The sequence below is a fragment of the Lolium perenne genome, chromosome 7 (genome assembly GCF_019359855.2).
Source record: "Lolium perenne isolate Kyuss_39 chromosome 7, Kyuss_2.0, whole genome shotgun sequence".
In the NCBI taxonomy this organism is placed as follows: domain Eukaryota; kingdom Viridiplantae; phylum Streptophyta; class Magnoliopsida; order Poales; family Poaceae; genus Lolium; species Lolium perenne.
The window spans coordinates 151,210,828-151,224,104 of NC_067250.2; the positions used below are offsets into that span (position 1 = coordinate 151,210,828).

Consider the following 13,277-nt stretch of genomic DNA (forward strand, 5'->3'; position numbering starts at 1 on the left):
GGAGCTTCAAAGACCAAGCATGGCTGCTGCAAAGGCCCACCACTAGAGCTGCAAAGGCCAAGCACGACTATTGCCAGCGGGGGCAACAGTGCTACAGGCACCAGGGGTGGTGCGACCAGCCGGCGCCGGTAGTGCTGCCGGTGGTGCTGCCATAGGAGGTGATGCAGCCCCGCTCAAGGACGAAACTACATCATGCCCAACTTTTCCCCCAAGTGAACCAATGACCCGAGCCCGAGTGAAATCCATACATGATAAGGTGAATTCACTCCTTTCTACACTTGAACTCGACATAACCTTGGACGGATTGCTACCTCATACCTATGTCTATATGTCGTTAGGTACCAATCTCGTCAAGGACCCGAAGGGAGCGTCAAGGAGCCGAGGTGGGGAAGAAGCCTCGTTGCTCATGAACAAGAAGGGAAGAAGAAGAAGAAGAAGAAGAAGAAGAAGAAGAAGAAGAAGAAGAAGGAGAAGGAGAAGGGCTCCAGCCGCCTGCATCGACACTCCGGCACTGCCGGCCTCTGGACGCCGGCACTGCCGGCCTGCACACTCCGACACTGCCGGCCTGCTCACCCCGGCACTGCCGGCCCCCAGACGCCGGCACTGCCGACCCCACCTGCTGATGGCGCCTTGACGACCCAGGCCGGCACTACCGCCGGATCCTGACCGGCACTGCCGGTCCCACCCGAGTTGACTTCATCCAGACCCACTACAAGAAATGTGTTAACTAGTGACCTTCTTATAGTGACCGTAGGTGAATTGGTCGTAACACCATGACCATTTCTCACCAATTGGTCGTAAGGCGTTTGTGAGGGCCCAAACCCTATATCAGTACGACCATTTTACCGAGGAAGGTCACAATTTTCTTGCACGAAATGTCATAGAGAAATTGATATGGTCTAAAACCATATCTTTAGTTTATTACGACCAATTTGAATGGTCATGGACGCTAATTCGTGATGCTTTAAAATGACTCAGCGACCTCAACAATTTCGCCTATGTGTCATGTCCATGATCAACGACCAGTTAGTTTTTGTCCACGGTGTAGTACCCAGTCAATTCTATCACCGTATCCATATGCATTTAACTTAAATGTACAAATACTAACAAGTTCATAGGAAACTTTTGCAAATACGATTATTAGTCCTTCTATCACTTATACATATGTGTTTAACTTTTTGAAGTGATATGTATTTAACATTGATGTACATGAGTACACAATTTTAAATTTTAAACTCATTACAGGGTACAACTCAACCTATGCTTATAGTACGTTTTTAGATTATAAAACAGAGCAAAATGTACCCAACAACAATATACACAGCTTTAAGATAGACACTGCAATATGGGGCCTGAAAATATACGGTGGGTCTCAGTAGCAGTCACTTATTGGCAAGTCCAGAGTCAAGAATGTCCGCGTAACCAAAATCGGTAACGCCACCCCGCCCGCCATTTTATGCGCGCCCTTGCGAAACGAAATATTTGGGATCCAAAATTAGAAGCGCCACCCCTCCCATATCCGCGCGCCCCTGCGAAATGAATTTTTACTAAGTAAACGCATCTCCCCTCGCTGCCACGCAGTCACGCACCCTCCTCTTCTCCAACTCGATGACCTAACCCTAGAGGTGTTCCCCACCGCCGCCGCTCGCGCAGCCTCCTCTCCAGATCCCAGCAATCCCCATCATCTTGCCCACTGCATCTGGCGTCGACCGGATCCGTTCGCTCAGCGTGCCGCCGTGGGTTATGGAGTACCCCGCGAGCTCCATGTCTGAGTGCCCATCCAGAGCTCGACGCAGAGACGTTCTCATCCCCTCTCTCCGGCGAGGCACTCGACGAGGTAGATGTCCCCGCGGCTGTCCCACTCGCAGTGCTGCACGGCCCCGCGCAGCCGCAGAGCACGGCTACAGCTCATGGTCGCGCTCACGGTCCGCGGAACTAACCGCCGGCCTGCCTGCGTCCGTGCCTAGGTTTGAACGAACCCTAGGTGTGCTGAGGTGAGGTCCTCCGTCCCATCTCCAGCCACCTTTGATTCGATTCGACCTGCATCAGAGGAGGATGGCTTCCGTCGGCCCGACAGTCGAGTACTCGAGTCCCTCATCTACAGTGAGTACCACCTCCTCTTCTCTACGTTCGATTCCAATCACGACTCTGCTAGATAGATGCTCTTATCTATTTCCTTTCTCCCCTTCTTGGTTTCTCTCTCACTCACTCTCTGCAGGTACCCATGGACGTGAGGGTGGAGCCTCAACGTAGCATGGACGGGATTTACGGGAGGTGAAGTGTGGAACCCTGCACTGAATCATCTTCAAACTGAAATATAAGGTTGTTCTCCTCCCACAACAGCTTGTATTCATTTGCAATTTACATGCAGAACCTACTGTACCATTTGATTACAGTTCAGCTTTCATTTTTACAGTAATTAAAGTATCCCAAAGGTTGCATAGATCACCTGCAGCTATATATTTGGAAGCATAAAAAAGATGGACATTCATCTCCACTGATAATATGTTGATTAATGTGAAATATTTCTGCACAAGTACTCATTTGCTATTATTTCTGTTTTAGAAACTGCTTGCTGTATAATCTAGTGCAGTGCAGCATTAGTCACAGTTGTTGAGTTAGGTACACGATACTGGAGTATTGGACTGTGCATGCTAAAAGTCTATGACGTTTGATGCATGAGCAATCTTTGTGTTTAGATGTTGTTTCGTTTTATCTAACAGACTTATTGGGTGCTTGATTATTCTAATATGGATTAAACATTAGTAACTGGCACCAACCATACCAACCAATCAGGCGTGTCAAGCTTTTATTTGTTTGCACAAAATGTAGTTTTGATTTACAGTAGGGTTTGCACTTCCATATTTTGTTCTCTTTTTCTGAGCACATGCTTGCAAACCGAAGCCGGTGTACTTATGTGTACCTATTTATGTTCCTCTGTCTTATCAACCCAAGGACTATTTTGAACAGGAATGGCATTCAGTTAAATCAACCCACAAAAAATTAACTAACATCTGCAGTATTGCTGGAGTTATGTATTGACACGCATGCTCTCAATGGTTCCTGTATTTTAGTTGAAAAGAAGGCTTATTATATGATCTATTGTGTTCCTGTATTTGAAATAATAATGGTTATTTACTGTTAATAGTAAGACCTGACGCGATTGTGGCGTCGCAGGAGCACAATAGTCGTGACATAGTTGCGGATGAGTGGGCGTGTGCCAAGGCAGGGTACAGACGTTGGGTTTGGGACGCGCAGGGATGGGGCAAGGGGAAGGCTGCTGTGGCTGATGCAGTATGGGATGTTCTTGCGATATTACTGTCTTGGTAATCATCTGTGGCAGCGATATGTTCTTGCGATATTTTAATTTGAAGAAGTGATTTGCACTGTTGTGAAACGTATTTAATTGTGTATGCTGCAGCTGCACACTTGTAATCCTTTATCTGCAGATTAGCATACTAGCCTCACTTGGCACTTTTTGGCATGTTTCAGTGATGGTGCAAGTAAAGAGAACCTTATGTGCCAACACTTCTGTCAGTTCTTTTGCAACCGATGTCGAGAAGGGTCAGTATACCTTAATATATTTTGTACACTGTAACTATTCTCCGTTATCAGTTTTGTTTGAATTCTGTATGTAAACTCGCAAGCTTACTATGTGTTTTATGGCAATACGTTTAGTGAACTAATGTAATATTTTTCTGACATAATCTGCGTGTTCATTCTGCGGTCAAGTGATTGGTAGACCTTTGTTCACTTTCTGAATATGCTAATCCTTGATCATTCTAATGTAACTTTTTGTTTCTAGACTTTTTTTATATCAGGTCATAAATGACCATATCCTACTCTTTCTCTCTCTCATTGTTGTACAAGTTGCTATCTATTTTCGAGATTAGTGTGTAGGGTCATCATTATATAGGTTAAAAAGTTTTTTTTGTCATACAAATGTGCTTGTCTCATTGATTTGTGTGCTTTTCTATTCTACAGGCTTTGTGAAGAAGAGTAAGGCTGAGAAGGACCCGGACAAGCCCAAGTGCCCGTCGAGCGCCTTCTTAGTCTCTGTGTATTTCCCTCATCTGTGTGATATTTCTATATTTGTTTTGATTCTATGGTTTTCGTCGTGTTCTAACTGTTGTTTTGGTGTGTTTTTGGTTCTTCCAGGACGGGTTCAGGAAGGTGTTAAAATGATTCGGCTCGCTCTTCTGTAAAAACAAAATCCTAACATTGAATAAGTTTATGGCATTTAATTTATACCAACCTTTTAGTAAAATCCTAACTATTCACCTTCATTTTGTGGAGATAGAATACCTACTTGTTGAAATGTATAGTCATTTAGAATTTGCAACATAGTTTGCACTATAAAGAAAACAATTAAATTCAATCTGCAAGGGGTCTGACTATTTACTTCTTGACTTAAAGTGAGAGAAAGGGGTTCAGGAAGGTGTTAAAAAGTTTCGGCTCACTGTTCTGCAAAAACAAAATCCTAATACTGAATAAGTTTATGGTATTTAAGTTCAACCAACCTTTTAATACTGAAGGAGTAAAACTATTCACCTTTATTTTGCGGAGATAGAATACCTACTTGTTGAAATGTATAGTCATTATAATTTGCAACATAGTGTTCACTGTAAAGAAAACATTTAAATTCAATCTGCAAGGGGTCTGACTATTTACTTCTTGACTTAAAGTGAGAGAATTATTATAGAGGGCTCTTCATGACCGTTGATATGCATTTCTTATCTTTTATTTCTATTTTTCCAGTCAAGCTCTATCTGGGAATTTGACCAACATGCTACTTGCATTGTTGCAAAATATGAGGTTCCTTTTGGGCACCATGCCTACCTTTGTCGATTCCACCATCAGTGAGATGATAGTCTTGTACTTTTGCTGTAACAGCTATATAGCTAATGCTGTTGAATAATGTGATAATCTCATCACTCATGTACTGATTTTTCATTTCTTAGATTGGATACTTACTATCGCTGGTGCAATAGTGCTAGTTACATCGGTACTGTGTCAGTTCCCCTTGCTCTGTGTGAGTACTTTGGATGACCCCCTTTGCACAACAGAGGCAGTTCCTTGGGACAAATGGAGGTAATTTCTTTGCCTCGTAAAGTCGTTCTGCTCAATGTCCTCATTTTATGTATTCATCAGAAGCCCCTCTGTTTCCATTAGGCTAGAACTGAAATGTTGAATCATATGGTTAATTTCTATTGTAATTGTGCTAAAAAAAATGGCTGATGTTTCCCACTGAACTACTGCGGTAGCCTGCACAAAAATCTATATCACTTGTTCCACTTCACTTCACATTGAAATTTGAACACTAAACATTCAAAACTCTGTGCTGTCTTACTATCGTACTGATTTGTTTTCTACTTCATAGAATTTCATAAGCCAACTGTTTATATTTAGTATGACATCTAGCCTAGATTTTTTTGAATCGTCTATCCATAATATATTTGCTCTAGTTTTTTTATTCTTCCCTACCAATTCATTAAACAGGACACCCAACGGAAGCATGATGATAGTTAATACTGCCGTTCTGGTTGCCCAGTGTGCTGAAGGTCATGTCATAGTCCTGACTTAATGGAGTCCTGAATATGGTTCATATGACAGGAGTAGCACCCTGGTTTGTGATCGCTATCAAAGGAGCTCAAGTCCGAAGAAGTTTAAAGTCACACTCTAGTTATACTATGATTGTCATTGTATCTGTTATGTAACTGACTGAATCTGGCTGTTATTTGAAATACTAAGTGTGAATTCTTTCTGTTCCGTTTTAAATATTTGTTATTTAAATACTTACAAACAGGAAACATAAGGCCATGACCAGAACCCACAAACTAGAACCTGGTAACTGGGCCCCTCTTACTAGAACCTGACAACTAGACCCATTCGACTAATGGACCTAGTTGCCAAAATTCAAGCCCACGTCCAAAAAATAAAAAAAGGCCTGAATGTTGGGCTTGGCCTATGTAGCTGACAAGAATTGATAGGAAAAATAAATAAACAGGCTCAACTGTTGGGCTTGGCCCATATAAAGCACAATGTTGGATTGGGCTGAATTTTATCCATGACCATTTTGTTTGGTTATGGATCTGCCACGTAGGATTTGCCACATTGGAGCTGACGTGGACATGTTGGGTAGCATGCGACCAAAATTTTGGTCATAGAATCTATGACCATCAATTTTGGTTATATCCCTCTACGACCATTCAAAATAAAAAGGTCGTTGTGCGCCGTCAGTGACGCTCAACTGTCGACCAACAGTTATTGGTTACGGCGTGGTCATAGATGGCGCACAATGACCTTTCAGTGACCAATAAGGAGGGTCGCAAGTCACCATATTTCTTGTAGTGACCGTTTATTTGTCATCTATGGACTAGGATACTTACTGTAATGCCCCTTATGCCCCTGGACGGATCTGGTCCTATATATACCTCATCCCTCTCCCCAAATTAGGGTTAGACAAGATTTAGGCTTAAACTACTTTGAGCTTTGTCTCCCTAGAACTAAGTTCTTTGTATCCAAGGCACTCTTGAAGGATTTCTGCTCTTCATGGATGATTCAAGGCTATCACCTCTCTCATCCAAGTTCTAGTTGAGATCTCCTCACCAATCTCCCACTTGTTAGATTCTACCCAAGGGTCTCTCTAAGAAGTGGTTCTGTTGGCTTGGTCTAACCTACCAAGGGAGTAAATTTGGTTTGTGTTGGGTTGTGTGTGTGTTTGTATTTGGATCTTGTGTTCTTCCTCTTCCCCATCTCTCCCATCCACTCACTTGGTCAAATTCGTGGGATCTGGGCACATCCTAGCCCTTAGGCCTCATCAAATGGCATCAGAGCCACATCCAATGGTATCAGCAGCGCTTGGTTAGCCCGGATTTGACCCCCATCCATCCAATTTCACCCCAAAAAAATTTCCAAAAAATTCCCCAAAAATAGCCCTAAATTGCCTTTGGTCAGATTTGTGATTTTTTTTTGCGTTTTTAGTGGTTTTGATCCATGGATTTCGTGCCCCTCTGGTTGATCTACGTTTTCCCCACTTTCTAGACTTCAATTCCATCGATTTTCGTCGTTTTGGTCGATTTTGGTCCGCAAATCACGAAGAACACTTCGTGATGTTCATCAGGGACCGGCACTGCCGCCAGGAACAAGCCAAGCTCGCCGCCCCAATTTCGACCACGACTTCACCCTTGTGTTTGCTTGTTTTGGTTTGAGTGCCTTGTGTGTAACACTAACCCGCAGCTCCGACGCAAGCGAAGACGCTCTCGGCACCCCAACTTGCAAACGTACTATTGATCCCACCACCATATTGCAAGTAAGGTGATCATCAACGCCTAGACCTCATCTAGGTATAACTTGCAACTCCTCTCTCCTTTTGCGATCCAAACCTCCCGAGCATTGCTTGTCAAGTGTTGCGAGACATTGCACGCGTCCCCGTTGTGAGGTGTGTGCGTACTGTTGAGTCAAGCTTATAAGCAAAACTCGTGTGGCAAAATAGCAAAAGCGAGGCTAACGCTAATCTAGCTAGTGCGAGAAAAAGCCTAGTAAAACACAAAAAGAGTCCACGTGCTACAATCGAAAAGAGTGTCAAGTGCCACCAAACACAAAAGAGCAAAAAGCTTTTAAGCAAAAGAGAGAAACGAGAAGAGAGGTCGCATGTAAATCTTGGTGTCTCTCCGTTTGCAACCAAAGTTTTGTCTCTCCTTGTGTTAGTGTGACACCGGGCACCACCTTGTTGGTTGGTTTTTGTATTTTTCACCCATTCCTTGGTCGCACTAACCCCAATCATCTCGTGTGTGCGTTCCACATCTTTTGTGTTTTCGTGATCACCATTTGGACATTTAATTTTTGGAGCTTACCCACTCTTAACAACAAACTTGATTTCGGATTTTGACTTTTGGCTTTTCACCATCCTCACCTACCACCATATTTGCTAGCTTTTGCGTGTGTTTTTGTGTGTCTACCCAACACAAATTGAATTATCTCTTGGTTTAGTTAGTTGACCCAATTCTATCACTTCAAGGTGAGACTTGACGGTAGTTTATTCCACTAACATCCACCATATAGCTTTTGTCGTGCTAATATGGATAGTGAAGAAGAGGGTATGGAAGACTACATGGACTACTTCGAGGAGGATACCTCCGCAAGCACCGCGGATGTGGAAGAGCATGTGGAGCTCGACACCAACTATGGCTCCGCAAGCACCGCGGATGAGGAAGAGCATGTGGAGGTCGACACCAACTATGGCTCCACAAGCATCACGGACATGACCGATATCGAGGAGCTCTACATCGACAATGGCTCAACAAGCATGGACGACATGGTGGATGATGTCTACGCACGCTTCTATTCCTGTATACAGTGTTGGGCCTCCAAGAGCAGAGGTTTGTAGAACAGCAGCAAGTTTCCCTTAAGTGAATCACCCAAGGTTTATCGAACTCAGGGAGGTAGAGGTCAAAGATATCCCTCTCAAGCAACCCTGCAATTAAGATACAAGAAGTCTCTTGTGTCCCCAACACACCTAATACACTTGTCAGATGTATAGGTGCACTAGTTCGGCGAAGAGATAGTGAAATACAAGTAATATGGATGATTGTAAGTAGTAATTGCAATCTGAAATAAAAATGGCAGCAAGCAAACATGTAAGAGAACTTGTTGGAAACGGTGTTTCAATGCTTAGAAACATGGCCTAGGGATCATACTTTCACTAGTGGACACTCTCAACATTGATCACATAACTGAATAAATAAATGCTACTTTCTACACTCTCTTGTTGGATAACAAACACCATTCATTGTGTAGGGCTACAAAAGCACACCTCAAGCCGGAGTAAACAAGCTCCATAACATCCGGAGTTCACATTAAAGTAACCTCTAGAGTGCACAATAGACCGTTGCAATTTAGACCGAGTACTAACATAGCATACACACGTTAAACAATAGCTATGAAAGGGGGAATAGATCACATCAATACTATCATAGTAATAGTTAACTTCATAATCTACAAGAGATTACAATCATAACCTACGCCAAGTACTACATGATGCACACACTGTCAACATTACATCATGGAGGAGGAATAGACTACTTTAATAACATCACTAGAGTAGCACATAGATTAATAGTGACACAAAGCTCATGATCACATAAAGATCACATGGGAGAGAGATATGAACCACATAGCTACCGATAGAGCTCTCAGCCTTGGGGGAGAACTACTCCCTCCTCATCATGGGAGTCAGCAATGGCGATGAAGATGGCGGTGGTGTCGATGGAGATGACTCCGGAATAGAGACTTTTGTCCCCCGAAACGGAATTTCGCGATGGCGGCGCCCCTGGAGTCTTACTGGAGTTTTGTCAATCGGTATCGAGTTTTTAGGTCACGAGGGGTTATATAGGCAAAGAGGCGGAGTCGAAGGGGCCAGGGGGCTCCCTCCTCATAGGCTGGCGCGCCCCCCCTCCAGGCCGCGCCGCCCTATGGTCTGGGGGCCCTGGGCCTCCTCTCCGGCTCCCCTTTGGTGTCCTGGTCCGTCTCGGTGAAATAAGATGTTTGGCTTTTGTTTCGTCGAATTCCGAGAATATTGCCCGAACAGCCTTTCTGGAACCAAAAACAGCAGAAAACAGGAACTGGCACTTCGGCATCTTGTTAATAGGTTAGTTCCGGAAAATGCATGAAATCATTATAAAGTGTGAGCAAAACATGTAGGTATTGTCATAAAACTAGCATGGAACATCAGAAATTATAGATACGTTGGAGACGTATCAGTGGAGCACCACCACGAGTACGACGTCGACACCATGGTGGAACCTCACCTCGACTCCACCATGAATAACACCGGTGCTCCCAAGTTCCCCCGCTTGGGCAATGGAGCTACATATGAGGATAGAGGATCTTCAAGTTGGCGCCACCACGAGAGTGCTTACGCACATGATCATCTACATCGATCTCGTCATATGGATCATCAAGAGCATCCCCAACATGATCGTCATCGATACTCCTCTCCGAGCTCAAAAAGGCGCCACCAACAACATGCCAAGGCACGTGAGCCATATCCTAGGCATGCCGAGGACCGTCATCGACTCACACCATCTCATGATAGTCGTCGACCACTACCACCTCATGGTCTCCATCGACATACGTCCCCACATGATCTTCGCCGCCACAAGCCACCTCATGATCGCCATCGACCAACATCCTCCAAGGATCTTCGACGACACCCATCAAGACATGGTGATGAAGCACGAAGACGAGAGCAATGACATGAAGGCAACAAACACCATCATAGGGTGTCTACCACTCCAAGGGTGGAGAGGGCACATCAAGATGACCTTCCTCATAAGGCGACTAACATATCTCGTGCCACCACCGCAATGGCCCCTACCTCGTCATATGCCTATGGACTCCGATGCTACAAGTGGAAGCAACAAGGCCACCTTCCACGGGAATGTCCCAATCTCCTATGTGAGGTGTGCAAGGCCAAGGGTCACATGGCATGGCAATGCACAATGCCAAGCGCCAAGACGCTCTACTTCAACGAGCTAAATGCACAAGTCCCCAAGATGCCTATAGCGCCCACACTTCAAGATGAAGATCAACAAGGTCAACTCAAGGATGATGTGGATTCGAGCCTAGCTCTCTACGACATAACGGCGCCACCGCTTGAGGATGACTTGGGAGGCGATGGAGTTGATATGGTTGAGCATGGGAATTTCCCTTCAACCAAGGAGGCGCATGGAGATGAGAAAGTCGAGCCTACTCCTATATGCTTGATTGATGAGTTGGTACCCATCCCATGTGAGCATGAGAGCCACTTAGCCCACTTGAGTGAGAGTGATATAGTGAGTTGAGTGCCTCCCACCCCATATGTGAGTTTGAGTGCTTCCATTTGGAGGAGATGAGTGAGACAGCGAGTGAGTTGCGAGAGGTAGTTGATAGGTCCATGGAGGCCATCACATTTGCTAACAACTTAACCTCTCCTTCCTTTGTGTTCCCTCATGTTGCACTAGGTTCCATGGATGTTGAAGCGCCGATGATGGACAAGAACATGTACATGGTGCAAGAAAATCACATCACACCATGCTTCGGTGACGATGACGATGTCAACCATGTGGAGCATACAACTACCACAATACCTACATCAAATGAGTCGGAATACCAAGGTAAAACCAAAGGTATTGATGAGACCATGATCCCCATTGTGGACATGAAAAATGATGACTTGCTTCCTCTTGCTTGCGTTATGAGGACTACTTGCTCTTTCACATGTGTTGTTGACAATGATGACATTAGCTTCCGCATGCTTTGCCCAAAATGTTTGCACTATTCCATGATCCTTTCATCCAAGATTGTGAACAATTGCTCTTTCTTATGCTTGGTATGAAAAAATGCTTATTTCATTGTCCATGAGATGGCCCCCATAGCCTTCTCTATTTTTCATGATCCTAAGTTACCACATGCCACGAATGCACCTTCATGCCATATGCACTATCGCCATGCATTTCATATTATCTTGCTTGACACTAATGGTGATGTGCAAAAGACATGGAACATCATGATGGATGATGTTTTCATCTACCATGCACACACGCTTTTTGTTTTGCTTATTCCATGTATAGGTACACGAACGACAACTTCCACCGCCACGGAGCATGAGTTGACGAAGCGAGCTCTAGAGAGCTACCCCAACAAGGATGAAATACATCATCCAATCCGTGAAATAAGATGTTTGGCTTTTGTTTCGTCGAATTCCGAGAATATTGCCCGAACAGCCTTTCTGGAACCAAAAACAGCAGAAAACAGGAACTGCCACTTCGGCATCTTGTTAATAGGTTAGTTCCGGAAAATGCATGAAATCATTATAAAGTGTGAGCAAAACATGTAGGTATTGTCATAAAACTAGCATGGAACATCAGAAATTATAGATACGTTGGAGACGTATCAAGCATCCCCAAGCTTAGTTCCTACTCGCCCTCGAGTAGGCAAACGATAAAAAGAATAATTTCTGTAGTGACATGCTACTTACATAATCTTGATCATACTATTGTAAAGCATATGAGATGAATGAAGTGACTCAAGGCAATGATCTATAGTTTTCTTACAAATAGATAACATATAGCAAAACTTTTCATGAATAGTACTTTCAAGACAAGCATCAAAAAGTCTTGCGTAAGAGTTAACTCATAAAGCAATAAATTCAAATTAAAAGGCATTGAAGCAACACAAAGGATGATTAAGTTTCAGCAATTGCTTTCAACTTTCAACATGCATATCTCATGGATAATTGTCAACACAAAGTAGAATAATAAGTGCAATAAGCAAGTATGTAAGAATCAATGCACAGTTGACACAAGTGTTTGCTTCTAAGATAGAAGGAAGTAGGTAAACTGACTCAACATAAAGTAAAAGAAAGGCCCTTCGCAGAGGGAAGCAGGGATTAAATCATGTGCTAGAGCTTTTTAAGTTTTGAAATCATATAAAGAGCATAAAATTAAAGTTTTGAGAGGTGTTTGTTGTTGTCAACGAATGGTAGTGGGCACTCTAACCCCCTCATCAAATAGGCTTTCAAAGAGCGGCTCCCATGAAGGACGTTACCTCTACCAGCAAGGTAGATCATCCCTCTTCTCTTTTGTTTACACATGTACTTTAGTTTTATTTATGGTTGACACTCCTCCCAACCTTTTGCTTTCACAAGCCATGGCTAACCGAATCCTCGGGTGCCGTCCAACATTCACATACCATGAAGGAGTGTCTATTTGCAAAATTAAGTTGCTTACTGATGAATCAGGGCAAAACATGTGAAGAGAATTATTAATGAAAGTTAATTAATTGGGGCTGGGAACCCCGTTGCCAGCTCTTTTTGCAAAATTATTGGATAAGCGGATGAAGCCACTAGTCCATTGGTGAGAGTCTGCCCAACAAGATTGAAAGATAAAACACCACATACTTCCTCCTGAGCTATAAAACATTGACACAAATAAGAGATAATAACTTTTGAATTGTTTAAAGGTAGCACATGAAGTATTTACTTGGAATGGCAGAGAAATACCACATAGTAGGTAGGTATGGTGGACACACATGGCATAGGTTTTGGCTCAAGGTTTTGGATGCACGAGAAGCATTCCCTCTCAGTACAAGGCTTTGGCTAGCAAGGTCGTTTGAAGAAAACACAAGTATGAAACGGTACAGCAAAACTCACATAAGAACATATTGCAAGCATTATAAGACTCTACACTGTCTTCCTTGTTGCTCAAACGCTTTTACCAGAAAATATCTAGACCTTA

The 13,277-nt window shown here is 43.6% G+C and overlaps 1 protein-coding gene across 7 annotated transcripts; it reads left to right on the forward strand.

The window, feature by feature from the left end:
* Positions 1 to 1,523: 1,523 nt before the first annotated feature.
* Positions 1,524 to 5,778, forward strand: LOC127300902 (uncharacterized). Of its 7 annotated transcripts, XR_011749295.1 has the most exons (9): positions 1,524 to 2,103; positions 2,219 to 2,322; positions 3,178 to 3,326; positions 3,493 to 3,564; positions 3,985 to 4,060; positions 4,159 to 4,201; positions 4,759 to 4,859; positions 4,962 to 5,091; positions 5,500 to 5,778. XR_011749295.1 is itself a non-coding variant. In XM_071823765.1 (8 exons), exons 3-8 carry the CDS (start codon positions 3,297 to 3,299, stop codon positions 5,582 to 5,584), a joined length of 678 nt encoding a protein of 225 aa, XP_071679866.1. In that variant the 5' UTR covers positions 1,524 to 2,103; positions 2,219 to 2,322; positions 3,178 to 3,296; the 3' UTR covers positions 5,585 to 5,778. The 7 variants fall into 7 exon arrangements, 3 of the variants coding, with proteins under 3 accessions (XP_071679866.1, XP_071679865.1, XP_071679867.1); XR_007851642.2 differs by having other exon boundaries at positions 4,159 to 4,859; XR_011749294.1 differs by having other exon boundaries at positions 4,759 to 5,091.
* The last annotated feature ends 7,499 nt before the right edge of the window (positions 5,779 to 13,277 follow it).

What these genes read in the sequence shown, in the direction of transcription:
- LOC127300902 (XM_071823764.1), top strand. Translation starts at nt 3,206, where the DNA reads ATGAGTGGGCGTGTGCCAAGGCAGGGTACAGACGTTGGGTTTGGGACG. An exon ending in ATGATTCGGCTCGCTCTTCT is followed by an intron (nt 4,202 to 4,758) that starts GTAAAAACAAAA and finishes CTATTTTTCCAG; the next exon opens with TCAAGCTCTATCTGGGAATT. An exon ending in GTTCCTTGGGACAAATGGAG is followed by an intron (nt 5,092 to 5,499) that starts GTAATTTCTTTG and finishes TTCATTAAACAG; the next exon opens with GACACCCAACGGAAGCATGA.